Source organism: Rhinolophus hipposideros, assembly GCF_964194185.1.
Source record: "Rhinolophus hipposideros genome assembly, chromosome: 17".
Classification (NCBI taxonomy): Eukaryota; Metazoa; Chordata; class Mammalia; order Chiroptera; family Rhinolophidae; genus Rhinolophus; species Rhinolophus hipposideros.
In genome coordinates, this window is record NC_138063.1 from 13,271,750 (window position 1) to 13,288,248 (window position 16,499).

Sequence of the window (16,499 nt, forward strand, 5' to 3'; positions counted from 1 at the left end):
TCCAGTGGCTCTTTTCCTTTATTTTTAAGGTTATGAAATCACTGGTACCTTTTATCATGAGCTGCTTCTCATCCTCTTTAGAAGCCAGTGATGCACGACGAGCAAATTTATTTTTACCGTAGAAAAGTAATGGGATTTTCCCTTTGCTGGCACCGATGCCCCTTTCTCTTTGGTTGGCACCCACGTTTTGGTGATGTCCCTCTGCTCACCATTTTTTTTATCACTTTTGCTAAAGGCACATGTAATGTGGGAGAACGAGACAGCTTGACATGTTCTCCAGCAGCTCGATTGAGCACAGAGGCCGGGTAGCCCTGGGCGCCTGTGCCAGCAGGGCACGAGGGACCTGTGGGGTGTAAGTGCTATGTCTGGGAAGAAGAGGAGGACAGTCCCGCCATCCCAGTTCCCTAGGCGTCAGGGGGTACCAGGATGACCCACCTGAGCTTTTCCTGACCTTCATGATAAGGTACAGAAAAGGTGAGAGAGGGGCAGGGATGAGGAGTGCCTTGTGAAGGGCTTGGGGGCTTGCGCCCTCCAGTGTGGACCAACGGCAGACAAGGCACCTTCTCTGGCAGGTCCCCAGTGACAGGACCTGGGGTGAAGCCACGCCCATGAAAGCCACCCCCACCATCTCAGAGACAACCAGATGGCCTCAGAACCTTCCCTTATGGGAGTAGGCACCAGGGACATCTTGCCACTAAGGAGCCACCAGCAAGTGAGAGGACCCACACCTGGCTTCTCCTCCCTTCCTGGGTATCAGAAGAGGGAGGAGAAGAACTCAGAACTGGGCCACATCAGCCCTCCCAGCCACCGGGAGTATGGGATGGCGGTGGCCGTGGGGAATCACTAAAGAGATTGGGGCAGGCTAAGGGCAGGCTGCAGCACCAGGCACTCTGTCCTCTATTGTCAAAATACTTGAATCTTACTTACTGCTGTTGCTAGTAAACCAACGCATGGCTTGACTTGGTTCAGAGGCCCACTGGGCCCACCTGAGCACCCTCCACTCTTGAGAGCATTTGGAAGCCATAAATATCCAGCAGCAGAGGCAGATACTTGCTGGCAACTTTTAGGAAACCCAGCTTCCAGCCACGTGCGACAAAATGACTCTTCAATAGATGAAGATGTCGTGCTTGAATGTTTTTAGTCTCTCTTCTCACAGGTGCCTGAGTCTTTGGAATGACAGAGACTGCACGCAGAGGGAGAGCAACGATCTTAGCAGAACTCCATTCCTTCACTAATTTCTTTTGTACATTTGACTCTCGTGAAAGCTCTCGGTGATTTTGCAGGAAGCTGCCCAGTGCTAACAGCACAGCGCACATTTACTGGATCAATTAAGCAGAACTGCGGCTGGCCCACTACTGCGAGCTCTTGACTTGGGTCCCTTTAAGAGAAAAGAGTTCCCACTGACCTGGCCCTGCCACATTGGCTCTGTGCACATTTTAAATTCCAGCTCCTTTTCCGTTCCGTTTACTTCTTTTCCTTTAGAGTTGCTTATGGCAGAGAATCATTCTTTGGATTTAATGGCCACAGGCCCTGAGGCTTTTTGCTGGGAGGCTGGCTGCATTGGCCTCCTTTTTGCACAGGTGACAGGTGAGGAGGTATGACAGTTGTGACAGTGCTCAGACACTTCCACTCTCTTCCCTCTGCCACCAGGAGGGAGGCTCCAGGAAGCCATATTAGGTAGAATTGAGGCTCATGACTCCCGAAAGCTGTGCTCTTACTTCTCAACTTTGGTTACATACTTTGACTCATTTGGAAGATTTTTATCAGCACCATGCTCTAACCAACTGAGCTAAGCAGCGACCCCATCATTTGGGAGATTTTTAAATGACGAATGTCTGGGCTTCAACCCCAGAGATTCTGCTTTAATCGGTTAGGGGTGAAGGAGCACCCAATGCTATTTCTGAAGGGCAGAAGGAGGAAAGACAGAGAAACCACGAAGGGTTCTTATTGGAAGTTCCTTGAAGGAAGGAACAGGTCTTGTGATCAGTTTGCCCCAGATTCCAGCCCATCACTTGGGTCATAGAAGTAGTTCCAGAAAGAATAAATAAAAGGCTGAATGGATGATTGAGAAGATGAAGTAGAAAGTTTTAAAGACAAATGATAGGCCAAACAGTGAGGTGGGAAAATCCAACCAACTGGGTGGGTGGGTGAGTGGGCTCTGATTTATCCCCACCATTTGTTAACTGGATAATTTTGGCAGGAAACTTCTCTCTGAGCCTTAGTTTCCTTATCTGTAAAGCAAAGGGTTTGGAGAAGAAAAAAGTCTGATGTTCTCTCTGTTTTTAAAAGTCTCCCGGTAGATGGTTGCTTTGCTTCCCTCTGGCATTTGGCCATTTTCCTTGCTACATGTGTGATTCCAGTCCTCTCAGAATTGGCTTCCACTGGAGAGCAGTTGTCCTTGAGCAAGAATGCTGGGGCCACCAAAAAGAGGTTGCTTGGTGACAGTTTGTGCAGGGATAAAAGACACCAGTGTAGGGGAGAAAGCAGAGTGTTCCAGAACATTCTCTGATGCCCATAATTCCATGCTGGGTGGATGGGGGGAGGAGCATTTTCTTTCTGATGTGAGCTGTAGGTGTGCTGATAGAAACAAGGAAACCAAAGCTGGCTGCAAAGACTTAAAAGTCAAAGTCGACTTTTTCCCTGACCCCACTCCTCCCAGAATTGCCCAACTCTCTCCAAACACCGCAGAACGGCTGTTCATGTGGAGATGAAGACAAGCTCTCTGTTGACTTAATTTCCAAACCCTGCCTTTTGGAATTGACACAAGAAGAGGGCAAACTGCTGGCCAGGCTTGACCATCCGGTCAGGCGACTCCAACCCCCTTCTCTGCTCCATCTCCTCAAACAGAAGCAATTGAAAGAAAAGCAATAACAAAGATAAAAAGTAGAGCAACATGGGCTTTGGACTCCAACAGTCCAACAGGCTTATCGCAAACTGGTCAACTTCTCTCTGTGGCTTCCAGCCCCTAGGGCGACAGACCAAAGCTCCCTTCCTTCCCTGAGACCTACTCTGCACAGGTCCCTGGGGGGGAGAATGGGAGACACAGGCGTGATGGGCACCTTCAGGGATGCTTTCTCAGCGCTCCAGGTACTCAAAGCCCCAGGTTTGCTGTGGCTTCAGGTGGAGGGAGGCTCTAGCTTGGAAGGGAGGCCTAAATCAACACAAAAGGCGGCCCTGGGGTTCAGGGCATGGACTCTGAAACCAGATCACCTGGTCTTTCTCTTACAAGCTCTGTGACCTTGGGTGAGATTTTTCAATCCTCTCTGTACCTTGATTTTTTTCTATCTGAAAAATGGGAACAATAATGCACCTACCTAGTGTATTAAATTTAGTGCACTAAATCAATGGTTCTCAAACTTCGACCTGAATAAGACTCTTCTGCAGAACTTATTTCAAAGGAGTTTGTAGGGCTTCGTTCCCCGAGAAGCTTTTGGCGAACACCCAGGCTTGTTGCTGTTCATCCCCATCCCCGGGTGACACTGATGCGGGAGCTCAGCTGTCCGGTCCCTGCTGTGCCTGCATCCCCCACCTGGGCAGCAGGACCCTGCCTCCCTTGGGACTGGCCTTAGTTGGCACGTGGGCTGCTTGAGTCTTTGCAGATGGCTTATCTGCTGTGTGCTGGAAAGTTCTCTGTCTTGACAAGTTCATCTTTCGAGTTTCAGCTCAAGCGATATCTCCTCCAGGACAAATTCCTTACCTGCCTTTTCGACAGACCTGGCCCTCTGGGCCGGAGCACAGTCCCTAATCTGTCATTCCCAAATCCACTTTTGATCGATATGAAGCAATCTCACGTGGGGGCAGAAAGCTCATCTGATGGCAAATACCTGACCTGAACTGACGTGCTCCTTATAGTCTTTATTTATTCCACTTAGTGTGAATATTAACATGCTTTGCTGTAGAGATACTGACGGGCTCCATTAGCAATGCTGCATAAGCTATGGGATATGGAACGTAGTACTTTTGTAAAACGCAAAAAAGAAAAGCTGCATTCCAAAACGCACCTGGCCCCAAGTTTTGGATTGTGGCTCTGCAGCCCATTTTGCTCTGATTATGGATTTTCTCCTCTGCCTTGCCACTAAATAGACCCCGAAGGTCAAAGACCCCGATTTCCATTTTGCATCCTCAGCATCTAGCACAATGCTTGGTTCAATAATGACCCGTTAGTGTTTCTTGAATGAATGAATGAACGCTTTCTTGTAGAGGAAATTACCTGTCTTTCTTACCCTGAGACATTCCTTCACTCTCCAAGACATTCGTGGAAGGTTTTGTAACATGGATTTCACATGGCTCTTTGGTTCCTCCTCCTTGGGACCAGGCCTGCCATTGGGTAGGCTGTCCCCAAATTGGGGTGAGTAGGGCCTGGGAAAATTATGTTTCAAACCACGAAATTCTTCCACTCTTCATTGGAGCAGGGCTTTGAAAAAGAGGGGGCATTTCTGGGGCATTGGACTACCTTTAATAAAAGAATTTTCCAAGATTTTGGGGATGGGTTGATGCCTTCACGCCTGAGATACCCCTTTTCTCCTCTTTCCCCAAGATAAAGCTCTACCTGTACAATATCAAAAGTGGGGGGATGCCAGACCCGCCCCTCCCAGGCTTGATAAAAGCAGGACTCCAGGACAGGAAACTGGGTAGGACACCTCGGCAGCTCCCAACTCAGCTGAGCTATTAGAAGAGGAGGGGCTGAGAAGACTCAGAAATTGTTATGAAACTGAGCTCCCAATATACAGGATCAATAGCCCCAGGCCCTTGGGATGTGCTGTCACAACGAAGGAGAACAGTCCCATTCCAGGGAACGAGAAATGGGATCATTATTAGATAATTCAAGTGCAGATCTCACACTGGTCCAAGTTGCCAATGACCATGTGCAGAGGTGGCAAACTCCAGTGCCTACGCGGGCCAGGCAGACGATGAGGGAAGTGGGCCAGATGTGACACAGTAGAGTGGAGGGGAGTGTGGCAAACAGGAAGGTTTGTGCCTCATTCATAGAGGGCATGCCCTATTCAGCTCCCACTGATGGACGCCAGGTCTTCTACATTTTCAAGAGAAATTGGAAAAAACTTGACTTTTAGGTGCAAGTTTCCTATTCAAAAATTCCAGGAAAGCCAGACGAAGTTCATGGGCAGTCAAATTATGGCCCACCAGTCACCATTTTGCAACTTTTGTTGCCATACATCCTGGGTGCTGTCCCGCCATCTAATCTTAGGGGGGCTGGCTAATTTGTGAATTCCTGAAATTTCCCATCATTCTGAGTTGGGACGATCCCAGGAGGATGTCCTCATCTGCAGCTTCTCACCCCCACACCAAAGGCAGAGCAGGCTCACTTCCTCCAGGACCACCTTCCACCCCAGCACAAAGGGCTCTTCCCCACGCCCCTGGTCAGCATCTAAAGGAGATCCCTGAGCAGCTACCAGAAACCATTTGCCAGGTGTCTCTGCTTAGACAGCCAAGTGTGGCTCGGACGCCGGAAACCTCCAGGAAAACTGCCACCTCTCGAGAATGTAAGTGTTGCTGATACGAAGCTCGAAAATTGTGTCTGAAAGGATGAGAAGCAGAGAGAAAAATGGCAATGTGTTTATTTGCTATGTTTTAGGCCACAAGGAGAGTTGGCAGGTGCCAAAACACTCGGGCTACGGCGGTGTGACTCTTAGCAGATCGTTTTCTGAAGTGTCATTGTCTTTTGCTGACTGTCTCCTTGTTTCCTTGCCAGAGACCCCACATGACTTTCTTATGGACAGTCAACTGGGTCCCTCGGCAGGGTCATGAGGTGGAAGACGCTCATCAGCCTGGTCAAAGTTTGATTATTATTCAGGAGCGGACAGCGGCAGGAACCAGTGAGGAGTCTCAAAATGCAATACACAACCTCCAAGCTCATCACAAGCACCAGCTTCACCCCATTTCCCAGGCACCTATCCTGTTCTTTTTAATACATCTTCATGGAGCACCCACAGCACAGAGAGCACTGCTGTAACCCTATGCTTTCAGGTTGCCTATGGTGATGTACAGGAAGGAACAATTATACAAACAGCCACAACAAGAGGCAGAAAGGGGCAAACAAAGTGCTGTAGTTTCAGAGGAGGGATGGAATTTCATTTGGTGGAAGAAATCAGGAAAAGCTTCCTGGAGGAGGTGACACCTGAGATTGGCTCTGATTTGGGGGTAGATTTGGACATGTGGGAAGGACACTCCTAGTAGAAAGAACAGTATGAGCAAAGGCCAAAGGGTGAATGGAAGGGATGTGATGGATGGGGGGATGGTCTATTTGAGTGAAGATGGGGCATGGAGGGAACGTGAGCCAGGATTCTGATCATGAATGGCCTGCAATGCCTGGCTAAGGGGTTTGGATTTTCCTTAGTTGACACTGGCAGCCTTTGAAGGATTTCTGCAAGGGAGTTTGGTGACTAGAGTCGGGCTATAGCTGTGTGGCTGTGTGCAAGCTGTATTGAGCATTGGGAGAGGACGAAAGTGAGATGTGCAGTCAGTAGACTATCGTACAGACCAAGGGAGTTCTGGAAGCTATCGGAAGGGCTGCTGGCTTCAATGTTCAGCTTGCAGAGCAAGAAAGTGGCCCAAGGTCACAGGGTCCTTGGGGGTTCCTGGACCCCCCAAGACAGGTATGACCATTGCTCTTTCCATGTCACCAGCAATGGGTATTTCCCAATGCTGTGTCTCTCCAGCCCCCACAGCTAATATTTGTCTCCTGTTGATCCAGTCTCCAGCCTGTTACTTTTTAACTGGAGTTGGGGTTCAAAGGCCTGAGTTTTGTTTAAACACTCATTCCATTGGGAGGGTATGTCCCCCTGATAATCTCAACTGATGAACAAGCAAGGATCTTCTGAGTAAATACAGACTGCACAGAAGGCCTGAGGAGGTGGGGCCAGCGGGGAATACTGTTGAGGGAGGTCCAGGAAGGGGGACTGAGGTTGGGGGGAGGTGACAGGGAGTGAGAAGACCCCCCCAGAGGCAGAAGGGGTCTTAGAATTTGTAAGATAGCTAAACAACTAGACTTCAAAAGACAAGCCCCAAACCCAGTCTTTCTGCCACAAATAATATTAAAGGTAAGTTCACATCTTAGATCCTTTATCAAACAGAAACCTTAAAAACTACAGCAACATCCTAGAGTGCCATCAAGTTCCTGGGGTAGAGAATCCAGCCCTCACAGGATTGACTCTCTTCAATTGGGCCAAGATATGTTTGTGTTGCCCTGAAAGGTAACTGGAGAGAGAGGCACATGCTGGTGAGGGTGGAGAGAGTTCTGTCTCGCAGCAGCCAGAGGCAGTGTGGCTTCCTGGGAGGTGGCTGTCCCTTATGCACAATGGGTTTTGTGGCCTGAAGCAGGGGCCCTGCCCTCAAAAACTCCCCCTTATTCAGTGTGCTGGTCCCTAAGTGCCATAATTTCAAATTTTCTTTCTTTGGAGTACGGTTAAAATAAAAATACTTCTGCAAGGAGTCATGCGTTTGGTCTCATCAGTCATTGATATCTTAGTGTAAACTAGTGTGTGGGCTCCTGTCTCTGCGAGGAGGCTTGGTGCAGGGGATGGTGGACGGGCTGGAATGCAGTAATGGAGTGGCGGCTGGGTGCCACTCGACCTGGGCGCAGATCACCACTCTGCAAGTGACCACACCGCAGGTTTGCCTCAGTGCCCGGGACCAGCGACTCCATCTCCAAACACCAGCGTTTACTGTTGACATGCCGAAGCGCTGATGTGCTGGGGTGGGGAGCCCTCATCCCGACGAACCGCATCTTCACTCCAGTGTTTTTGGGCCCTTACTCTGGCTCAAGGGCTTCTCCTGAATTTGAAGGAAGACAAGGGGACAGTCAGAGGGGGCGGTGGGCTCTGGCCCCAACCAGGAAGGAACAAAATTTCCTGCAGATGGTTGCCAAGATTTATCCCCCAACTGGGATGTGTTCCTTGAGGTTGATTTAAGCTCTTTAAATTGTCCTGGTGTCGAGTCTTCATCCGGATCTTCAAGATGCTGAGAGGCTGTCTGGGGCAGTAGGGCCCTATTGTACCCAGCACCCTCTCTGTGCCCTGACTCCCCACACAGGGCCCATCTGCCCTAACCCCACCCCGAGGCTGAGGGTGCTGGGCTGTCTCTCTCCATGCGATGGTTTAGGAAATGAGACCAGCGTGAGGTGCTTGCAGGGTTTTCTGACCGAAGTGGATGCAGAAGGGTCAGACTCTGCTGGCCATGTCCCTGGGCTCAGCTTTGCCAGGAGTGGCATCGAGGCTGAGGGTCTGTCGCTGTCCCAGGCTGGGCTGGTAGTGCCCCTCCTTTCAATCCTGGCTTAGTGATGAGCAGCCCCTTTGCTGCAGACAAGCCCTGGACGGAGGAGATGGAGTGAATGAGGTCACACCGGCACCCATAATCCCACAGGGGCAGAGTGAGAAGCTCATCATCCCCTCCCCATGCGCCTCCAGTTCCCAGGAACGAGGCACCCACAGTCGCCGCCTTTTAGGTCTCTGCAGGGGAAGGCAGTGTTACCCTGGCAGTCCCCAGGGTAATAGGTGGGGATGCCACCTGATCTGGTCCCCCAGGCCAACAGCGCCGGGCACATGCGGAGTCACCCAGGGCAAGAACCCAGGGCTTGCAAGGCCAAGGCCCTTCTGGGCCAAACATTCTCAGTGGTGTGATTCGAGCCTGATGAGCCCCGTGAACGTCGCCGTGCAGTCTTCCACCTTTAGCTGGTCTCGTCACTCAGTCTGGACACGGCCAAGCAGGACTGAAAAGTGTTGACTTCCTCATTCCGGGCACTGTATGTAAAACTCGCAGGGCAGGGTGTGGCTTAGACATTGCCCAAATGTTTCCTTGTCCTTTCATCACAGGGCTAGGCGCCCCTCAATCACCTTCAGTGCCCGGTCTGTGGGTTTGGGTGTGGTGTCCAGGGCAGTGCTCTCCAACCCCTCCAAGCTGATTTGTCTGCAAGTCAGCTTTTCCCTCAGGGAGCAACCACAGGCTTTCCCCAAGCACTGGGGTACGGTGAGGTGAGCAGAACCCTTGGGGAGAGAGCCTGCGCCCTCCGCTCCTACCATCTCAACCCTGAGTCGCTCTCTCCGTGGCTCTGTACTCGGTACAACGGAGCCATGCACGAAGGCCGCACAACTTCAAATCATGGGCGCCCCTCAACGCGTTAAAGCACAGCTGAAATGGCAAGTCTTTGGGGCACTTGGCCAAAAACGAGATTGAGAACAGCCAGATCAAACTTCAAGATCAAGTCCCACAGATGAGCGTGGAGGGGCGGGGCTCTGCCTGTAAGGGGGCCTGGGTGAGGCTGTCACAAGGGCAGTCTCTGACCTTCCCCTGAAGCACTGAACCCGTGAGGCCTTGTCCCCAGAAGGCCCCAGCGAAGGTGAGATGTCACTCTGCCTAAAGGCAGAGAGGCACTCTCCACCACTCTCCGGTGACCTGTGTGACTTGGCAGTCCAGTTGGGAACGTGGCCAGGACCAACTTGGGGGAAGGGAAGGAGGCACATGAGCAGCATGGGGACACTGGTTGGGGGAGGGGATGAGGCACTGCCAAGGGGCTGGGTAGGAAGGAACAGGCTGACTGGGGCTGATTTACCTTTTTCTTACAAAGGAAGGGGATCCGGTTCTCACCCTTCTCAGTCCCCCCTCAGCGGGCGGTCCCCAGGTAGAGACAGGGTGCTGAATTCTACATCTGAAAGAGTGTGTTTTCTTGTCCGATCCAAGTCCTAAAACACTTGCTTAGAGATCCCACAGCCTAATCACTCTGCAAATGCAGTTTTGAGGAGTGTTCTTTCGCAGGTGAGGGAGCATCAAAGGCATGAATCAGCAAGTGACTTTTGCATCTTTATGTCCTGGAACCCCTTTGAATGTGGTCGTCAGAATCAACCATGGGAATCGGAATTCCTGGAGACCCAACTCACCCATTACAGGGGGCTATAAAATTTCATCGCAGATTAAGAGCTGGTTCACCTAGCAACTGTGTAACTGAGGTAGGATCATTTATTCCCCTATTTTATTAATTCCACCATTTCTGTTTTTCTCTAAGGGAGACCACAGAAAGTTCACAGCGGCTCTGACCCCTTTCCAGTGAGATAACGTCCACCGTTAACTGAAAAAGACAAGTCACAAGAAATCAAGGACTACATTATGTCCTGCTCCGATTTAGCTCCTGGCAGTCCCTGAGGGGACAAGTGAAGGCCATCAAGAGAGGGCTCAGTACTACAGGAAACGGCAAAAACGTTGAGGAGTCTGTGAGTTTTCCAGATGATGGACACGACATCTGGATGCTGACAGCCTGTCTTTTGAGAACCACTTTGGGCTTCATGACTGAGTCTTGTCAAACTCACATACATGGAGCGGTGGTCGGATAAAGACTAGAAATACGCCTTTGCAGAGACGGACGCGTCTAGGTTATAAAGTGCTCGACAAGGTCATTAGTTCTCAAATTGAGTAAGACGACAGTTGGCTAAGATTCGATGTGCATCCCATTCAGCTTAAGCCATATGTTTTGGGAAGATTTGGATGACGTTTTTAAAGGTAGGGAACTTTTCGGGAGCGTAAGGAAATCAACATACCATGACTCTGCAGGGATTTAACCCACCGACACCAGATTATCCATTCACGAACAAGCTTGAAATCAGACAACCCACATACTTGATGTAGAAAACGTTCCAGCTTCCATAATTCTTTATTAAATATTTAACAAGTTGCATCACTTCTTTACAACGACTTCATTTTGTCACATTACTCTTTTGCTGTCAGGAAAACAATCTATAATTTCTCAAGAAAAATGAAAAGCCAAAAGGATTTATTCTTAAACAAAACTTTTCCCATGTTGTATCAAATTCAACCACAGTTTAAAGCTACTCTGGATTGTGAAAATGAGCATTGTCTATAAGTTGTCTTTAAAAAATTTCAAAGTAGTTTGGTTTTTAATCACTGTATCAAATAGTACTTGGCTTTATATTAGGAGGTGGGTTTATAATAAAAAGTTATGAAACATCGAGAATTCATTTGGAATGCTTGAAACTCTTTTCACCTTAAAAGAGTTTTAATTTTTTTTTCATGTTTCATTCGACAATAGATCCTGAATTAAGAAATGACAGCATATTAACATCATCTTCTGGGGGTTCTCTCGGGCTCCGAGGGTCAGAATTCTCAGGCTACAGCTTGGAGAAAACTGTAGGAGGGACTAAGCTCTCACTCCCTTTCAAAATCAGATGACTCAAGAAAGGTAAAAATGCTATACAAATATATACATATATATTTGGACAGCATATGTACGTATATATGTATATATATTACATACATAGTAGTAGAGAAAGAACAAAGTTATGCAAAGTTATTAACATGAAGGAAACCGTGACGATCTAGGTGAAATCAGTCTGAGTGGGAGGGGCAAACTGGCTTCTACAGGAACACAGATGTGCACAGACACAGGGTTATGGGCACGAGAAAGGCTTTCAATGCACGGATACAAGGTTGAGAACGCAGTACACAGAGGTCTGTGGTCAATGCTGTTAGATTCCTATTGTTACTCCTTACAAACAGACTCACCAACAAACAGACATGCATTTTAAACATGCGTTGCTTTGTGTGTAACACCTGTAACCAAAGATGACGTCTCTTGGAAAACCTCACACACACAGAAAGCTCTCCTCTTCTATAAAACATTACACAAAGCTCATGTCCTAATGCTACGGCATTTTCTCTGACACACTGAAAAACTCTGGGGTGTGTGTGTGTGCATGTGTGTGTAAGTGTATATACACTGTTCATTAAGGCTTAGATAAATTAAAAAAAGTGGTCCAAAGCATATCACATTTTCTTCCCAGTTTTAAAACCTAAAGTACAAAGAGGAGTTTATAAGGATTTTTTAAAAACGTATCCCAGACCTTCAATTGGCAGTTTTGACATGACTTATCAGGATGTACCCCGAAGCCTGAATGAGACGGAGGTAGAATGCATGATCTCCTGGGGGGTCAGGAAGGGAACAGGCTAGGCAGTTACCCTGAACAGCAGTACCCCCTACTGGCAAGGCGGAGCATGATACCAGACAGCAGGCCCCTCCCCTCCGTCAGTAGGGGGCACAGAATCAGGGTGAGGAGGAAAGGGGCAAAGAAAGGAGAGCTTGCACATACAGTGGGGAGAGGCTTGAGAATTGATTAACCCAGGCTCTCTTTATAGATTTTAAAATTTCAGAGCTGAGAGACAAGACTTAGGAAAATATTAGTCAAATGTTCAACAATTAGTAATTGACTGCTTATGCACTTGGCTTTCAAGAGCTCCAATTTGGATCGGGCAAGATCAAACAGCAAGGGTACATGCTGTCTGTTTTAACAATGTGAGATGCAGAAAGTGGTTCAAATATTTTGCTAACCATTTCTTAGAGACTCTGTCATTGCATCCTTATGTGGTGGGAGAAACCATCCATGTCAGGTCACTTTATGGCATTCACCATCTGACCTTAGGGACTACCTGACGTTAGCTACCAAAGGGCCATGGAAACAAAAATCAAAGTAGCATCTTACATTCTTGTGATGTGGTAGAGGACTGGCTACAGAAAAGTAAATAATGGAAAACGCTATGGTTGTGGGGGGCGAATGAGAAAAGAGCACTGAAGCTGAATACAACTGCCAAACACCTCACTGTTTCTGTCCCAGAGGCACCAGGTAGAAAGGCAGCAAACCACCTGAAGCTAATTAGCAAACAAGCTAATCCCACGAGGCCCACTTTCCAACTTTATCTTCAGGCCGACAAGGGGCAGGAAGAGAAATATCCAGGACCTATAGAAAGTTGTGATAACTGGTGTCAAAAGACCTTCAACATCCAGTATGGAAACTCTGGAACTGACTTCTTAACCTCATGACAAACTGGCCCATGATAACTATACCTTCTTCCAGCAACTGAAAAAAACTGCATTTACGTGATTTCTAAGAAAACAGAGGTTATAGAGACACTAGACTTCGGAGTGGCATCACTACGAAGGAGAACACTGTAGCATCACTTCTCGGACCCCCTGGCCTGGTGACCAGAGTCAAGGGAGGCCCAAGGAATGTCCCATCAGTCTGCTCTTTACACAGAACCTTTTCTATACTGCCCTCTGTCAGCACGTCTTGAAGATGACGGAGAGTGGTCATCAGGATGTAGAGACAACAAGATTATATGACTATTTTCAACCAAGAGTGAAACACTGAGAATTGCTGAGAACTAGAGAACCTTATTTGGCTTAAAAAACAAAAACAAACCCCAAACCCAGCACTCTTCAGCTGTCATGGAAATCAGATATTGAAGGACAGATGAACAGAACTGTCATTCACAATTACTGCCTTTCAAGTGTTCATTGGGGTATATTTCGATAATTCTCATCTGTTCCTGGCGTAGAAATGACCTTAGGATGGTTTTTTCCTTTTGTATTTTCAATACTTTGCCTAATGTGCATTTAGCGAATATTCTGATTTTGAATATGCAGCTTTAAAACGACAAAAGAACCCTGGTTCTTATACCAGAATCACTGGATTTCTCCCCCTACAGTCACATGATCACTTTAGAACCCATCCGGGCTTTGGCATGAGTCTTCAAAAGAAAGCAAGAGGGGCTGCAACGAGGGGGTTTTAGCCCGAGACATTTGTTATATTGACCAAAGGGGAAAAAAAATCCCACCAACAGATAAAAATAATGAGCAATGGTGTTTTTGTCTAACTACAGTGGTACCTCGGTTTTTGAACGTTATCTGTTCCAGAAGACAGTTCGAGTTCTGAAATGTTCGAAAACAGCTGACAGCTGGGCCTCAGGATCTTGCCCTCGGTGGAAGCCGCGTGACGTGTGCGACTTCCGAGGCGTGTTCGAACAACGAAGCATTTACTTTCGGGTTTACGGCGTTCGTAAACCGAAATGTTCATCACTGGAGACGTTCGGAAACTGAGGTCCTACTGTACTCAATTGCTAAGTCTTCTGATCACTATTAGATAATAAAAGTCAATATAAAAAGGGAGCCAATCCTTAGCTCTAGCAATCCACTTTCCAGACACCGCAGATCTCTGCACCCCTTTAGACAACTCATTTAAAACCACAAACCTTCACGGCTGCTCACAAGCCACCAAAATGGAATTTCTTATACCAAAAGGTCCTTTTTTTTAATGAAACAAAGGCAGGACCTGAAACCACCAGATTTGGTCTTACTTCTGACTGGCAAGAGACCACATCTCTAGTGTCCCCTGACTGCCACGACAGGCTCTAGGACAGGTGAAAAAGGACAGCAGGCTGGCTGAATGCCCACACTACCTCAGGTGTTCTCTTAAAACACGACAGAACTCTGCAACGAAGAATCACAAGCGGCAAAGAATCAAACCGCGAGGACACCCTCGAGGCCCGGCCCAGCCCGGCTCCCTGGCCTGAGCGCGGCGAGTCGAATGTCTTTATGCTCACTGTTAATCTAGCACACGACAGACACAGCTCAGGCAACACACAGGATCGAAGCATGCAACATGTCACAGGTAACAAAACCGGTTCGATTAAGTGCATATTAAATTCATCTTTGAGGAGAAATCACAAACGATCGGTGGGGGCAGATCTGTAGGCTCAGCTTTACAGCCAGGTTTGTTTTGTACACCAGCAGCCAGGTTCACTATTGATAAGATATTGCACCAGAAATATGTGTGCAGGGAGAACAACGAATCGTCACATTGAATGTCTACAATAGAAAAAACAAAAACAAAACAACACATAAACAAAACCAGGGATGACCTCCATGTAGTACATAAAGTGCCTTCAGAATTGGTGCAGTTAGAACAAAAATTGGTTATTTAGCTATTCGCGAACGTGTACAAATAGGAGACGAAACAGACCTGGTTTCCACAGTTTCAAATCAAGCACTGCCAAGTTTCATTCAAATGTCTCTACTACGAACAGCAAAGGGGAAAATATAATAAAAGAACGACTGTATAGCGTCAGGAGGGCTAAGTCATTTCTCTATGAGAAATGGCATTCCAACCCTGTCTCAAATGTGTTGTAGCACACGTAATTACTTCTAAGGAATAACGGTGTGATGCCTTTGAGTCAACACAAAATTTGTCATGCTCTGGTACAATTCTCCCAGCCTGCAGCTATTATGCTCAATTTGTACAAAAAAAAAAAAAATGCAATCTCCAGTTTGTTTTCATTCTGAGTATGGAAAAAAAATGATCGTTATGCTTAATGTTATATTTTAAAGTCTCTCAAGTTACTTGTAAGAAGGTTTTTGGACAAAAGTCCGCCTTCCAATTCTAATAAAGTCAAAGGGTAGGGTGTTAACGTACTTCAAAAATAAAAATGTCACAGACATTAAACCTGGTATGAAATTCAAATACAAAAAAAAAAAAATATGCTCACTTTTCCAAGTACATGAGACATCTTTAATTATAATGAAATGAAATGGGAAAATCGGTCTAAATCATTTGAAAGAGTAAACATGAGTTGTAATACTATACCTGCAGGGTGATTAATTCCATTCATTGTCATTATAAAGTATGTAAAATATTTATTAAGGGTTTTGCCTACAGAGGCACAACATAAATAGAATAAGTCCTCCTGAAATGTAATTAGTGTACACATCAACCAGTTGATAATTTGCGGTGGAAAAGGCAGGAACGCGACTTGGGACAGGGTTCCCACGTCTGAACTTGAGCAAGTGCCAGGTGAAGGCTCTGCTCCACGAGCCACGCTGTGCAACTGCTCTTCTGCCACCGTCTCTGCAAAGTCTGTTAGGCAAATTCGAAAGTGCAAGCAGGACTTGCTCGATGGACAACTACCCCAGGCAGGGGGGCACTTAATCCACCCCCTCAAATCCTTGAGCGTTTTCCACCGCCATGAGAAGTTTCTCCCGTAAATCTTCGAAGGTTTCATATGGAGGTAAATCAAGGCGATTAAAGCTGCAACAGTAACAAAAGTGTAGGTAAAAAGCCATTGTTATTACCCGTTAGTTATAACAGCGTTTTCCTAGATTTGGTTAAGAAGGGGGCAGTATTTGGTGTTGGAGCAAGAGCATGGAAATGTCTTAACCAAATTCTGATTATCAAAAAATACATTCCAGCGATGACGCCGTCTTCACCACTTAGGCTATGTAACCTACGGAGCAAAGAATTTTCTAATAGTCCATGAGACCTGTCTCTACTATAGCGAGATGTGGATCCTGGAAAAATCCTGTCGGGGCAGAGACACGAGAGGCAAGGTAACTGACATACACTCCCAGATTTCAAAACCTTTGAAACACAAGAGAATCTATTCATCAGGACTTCTGGAGGAATGGAGGCTGTGTCACATTTTCTAACACTCTCTAACTCTAACACTCGCATGTATTCTGCGCCAGGCCGTGAGCCAAGTGCTTTTTCATGTAGTGACTCCTTTCGTTTCCGCGGCAGGCCTAGGAGAGGGGTAGTGTTTTGTCTGTTTGGCAGATGTGGTTCCCGAAGCACAGAAAGGCCAGGTCACTGTGCCCGAGCTCTCACTCTGGTTGCACGGTAGACTCCAGACGAGAGCCAGGCTGTCTGCTG

The 16,499-nt window shown here is 47.4% G+C and overlaps 1 protein-coding gene across 13 annotated transcripts in view; it reads right to left on the bottom strand.

The window, feature by feature from the left end:
- Window positions 1-10,627: 10,627 nt before the first annotated feature.
- The window catches only part of NEDD4L (NEDD4 like E3 ubiquitin protein ligase), a 315,839-nt gene continuing 309,967 nt past the window's right edge, over window positions 10,628-16,499 (bottom strand). For all 13 annotated transcript variants that reach the window (XM_081079103.1, XM_081079104.1, XM_081079105.1 and 10 more), the window contains one exon: window positions 10,628-15,878. In XM_081079103.1, the coding sequence (XP_080935229.1) occupies window positions 15,776-15,878 (103 nt within the window). In that variant the 3' untranslated portion in view covers window positions 10,628-15,775. The remainder of the gene's footprint in view (window positions 15,879-16,499) is intronic.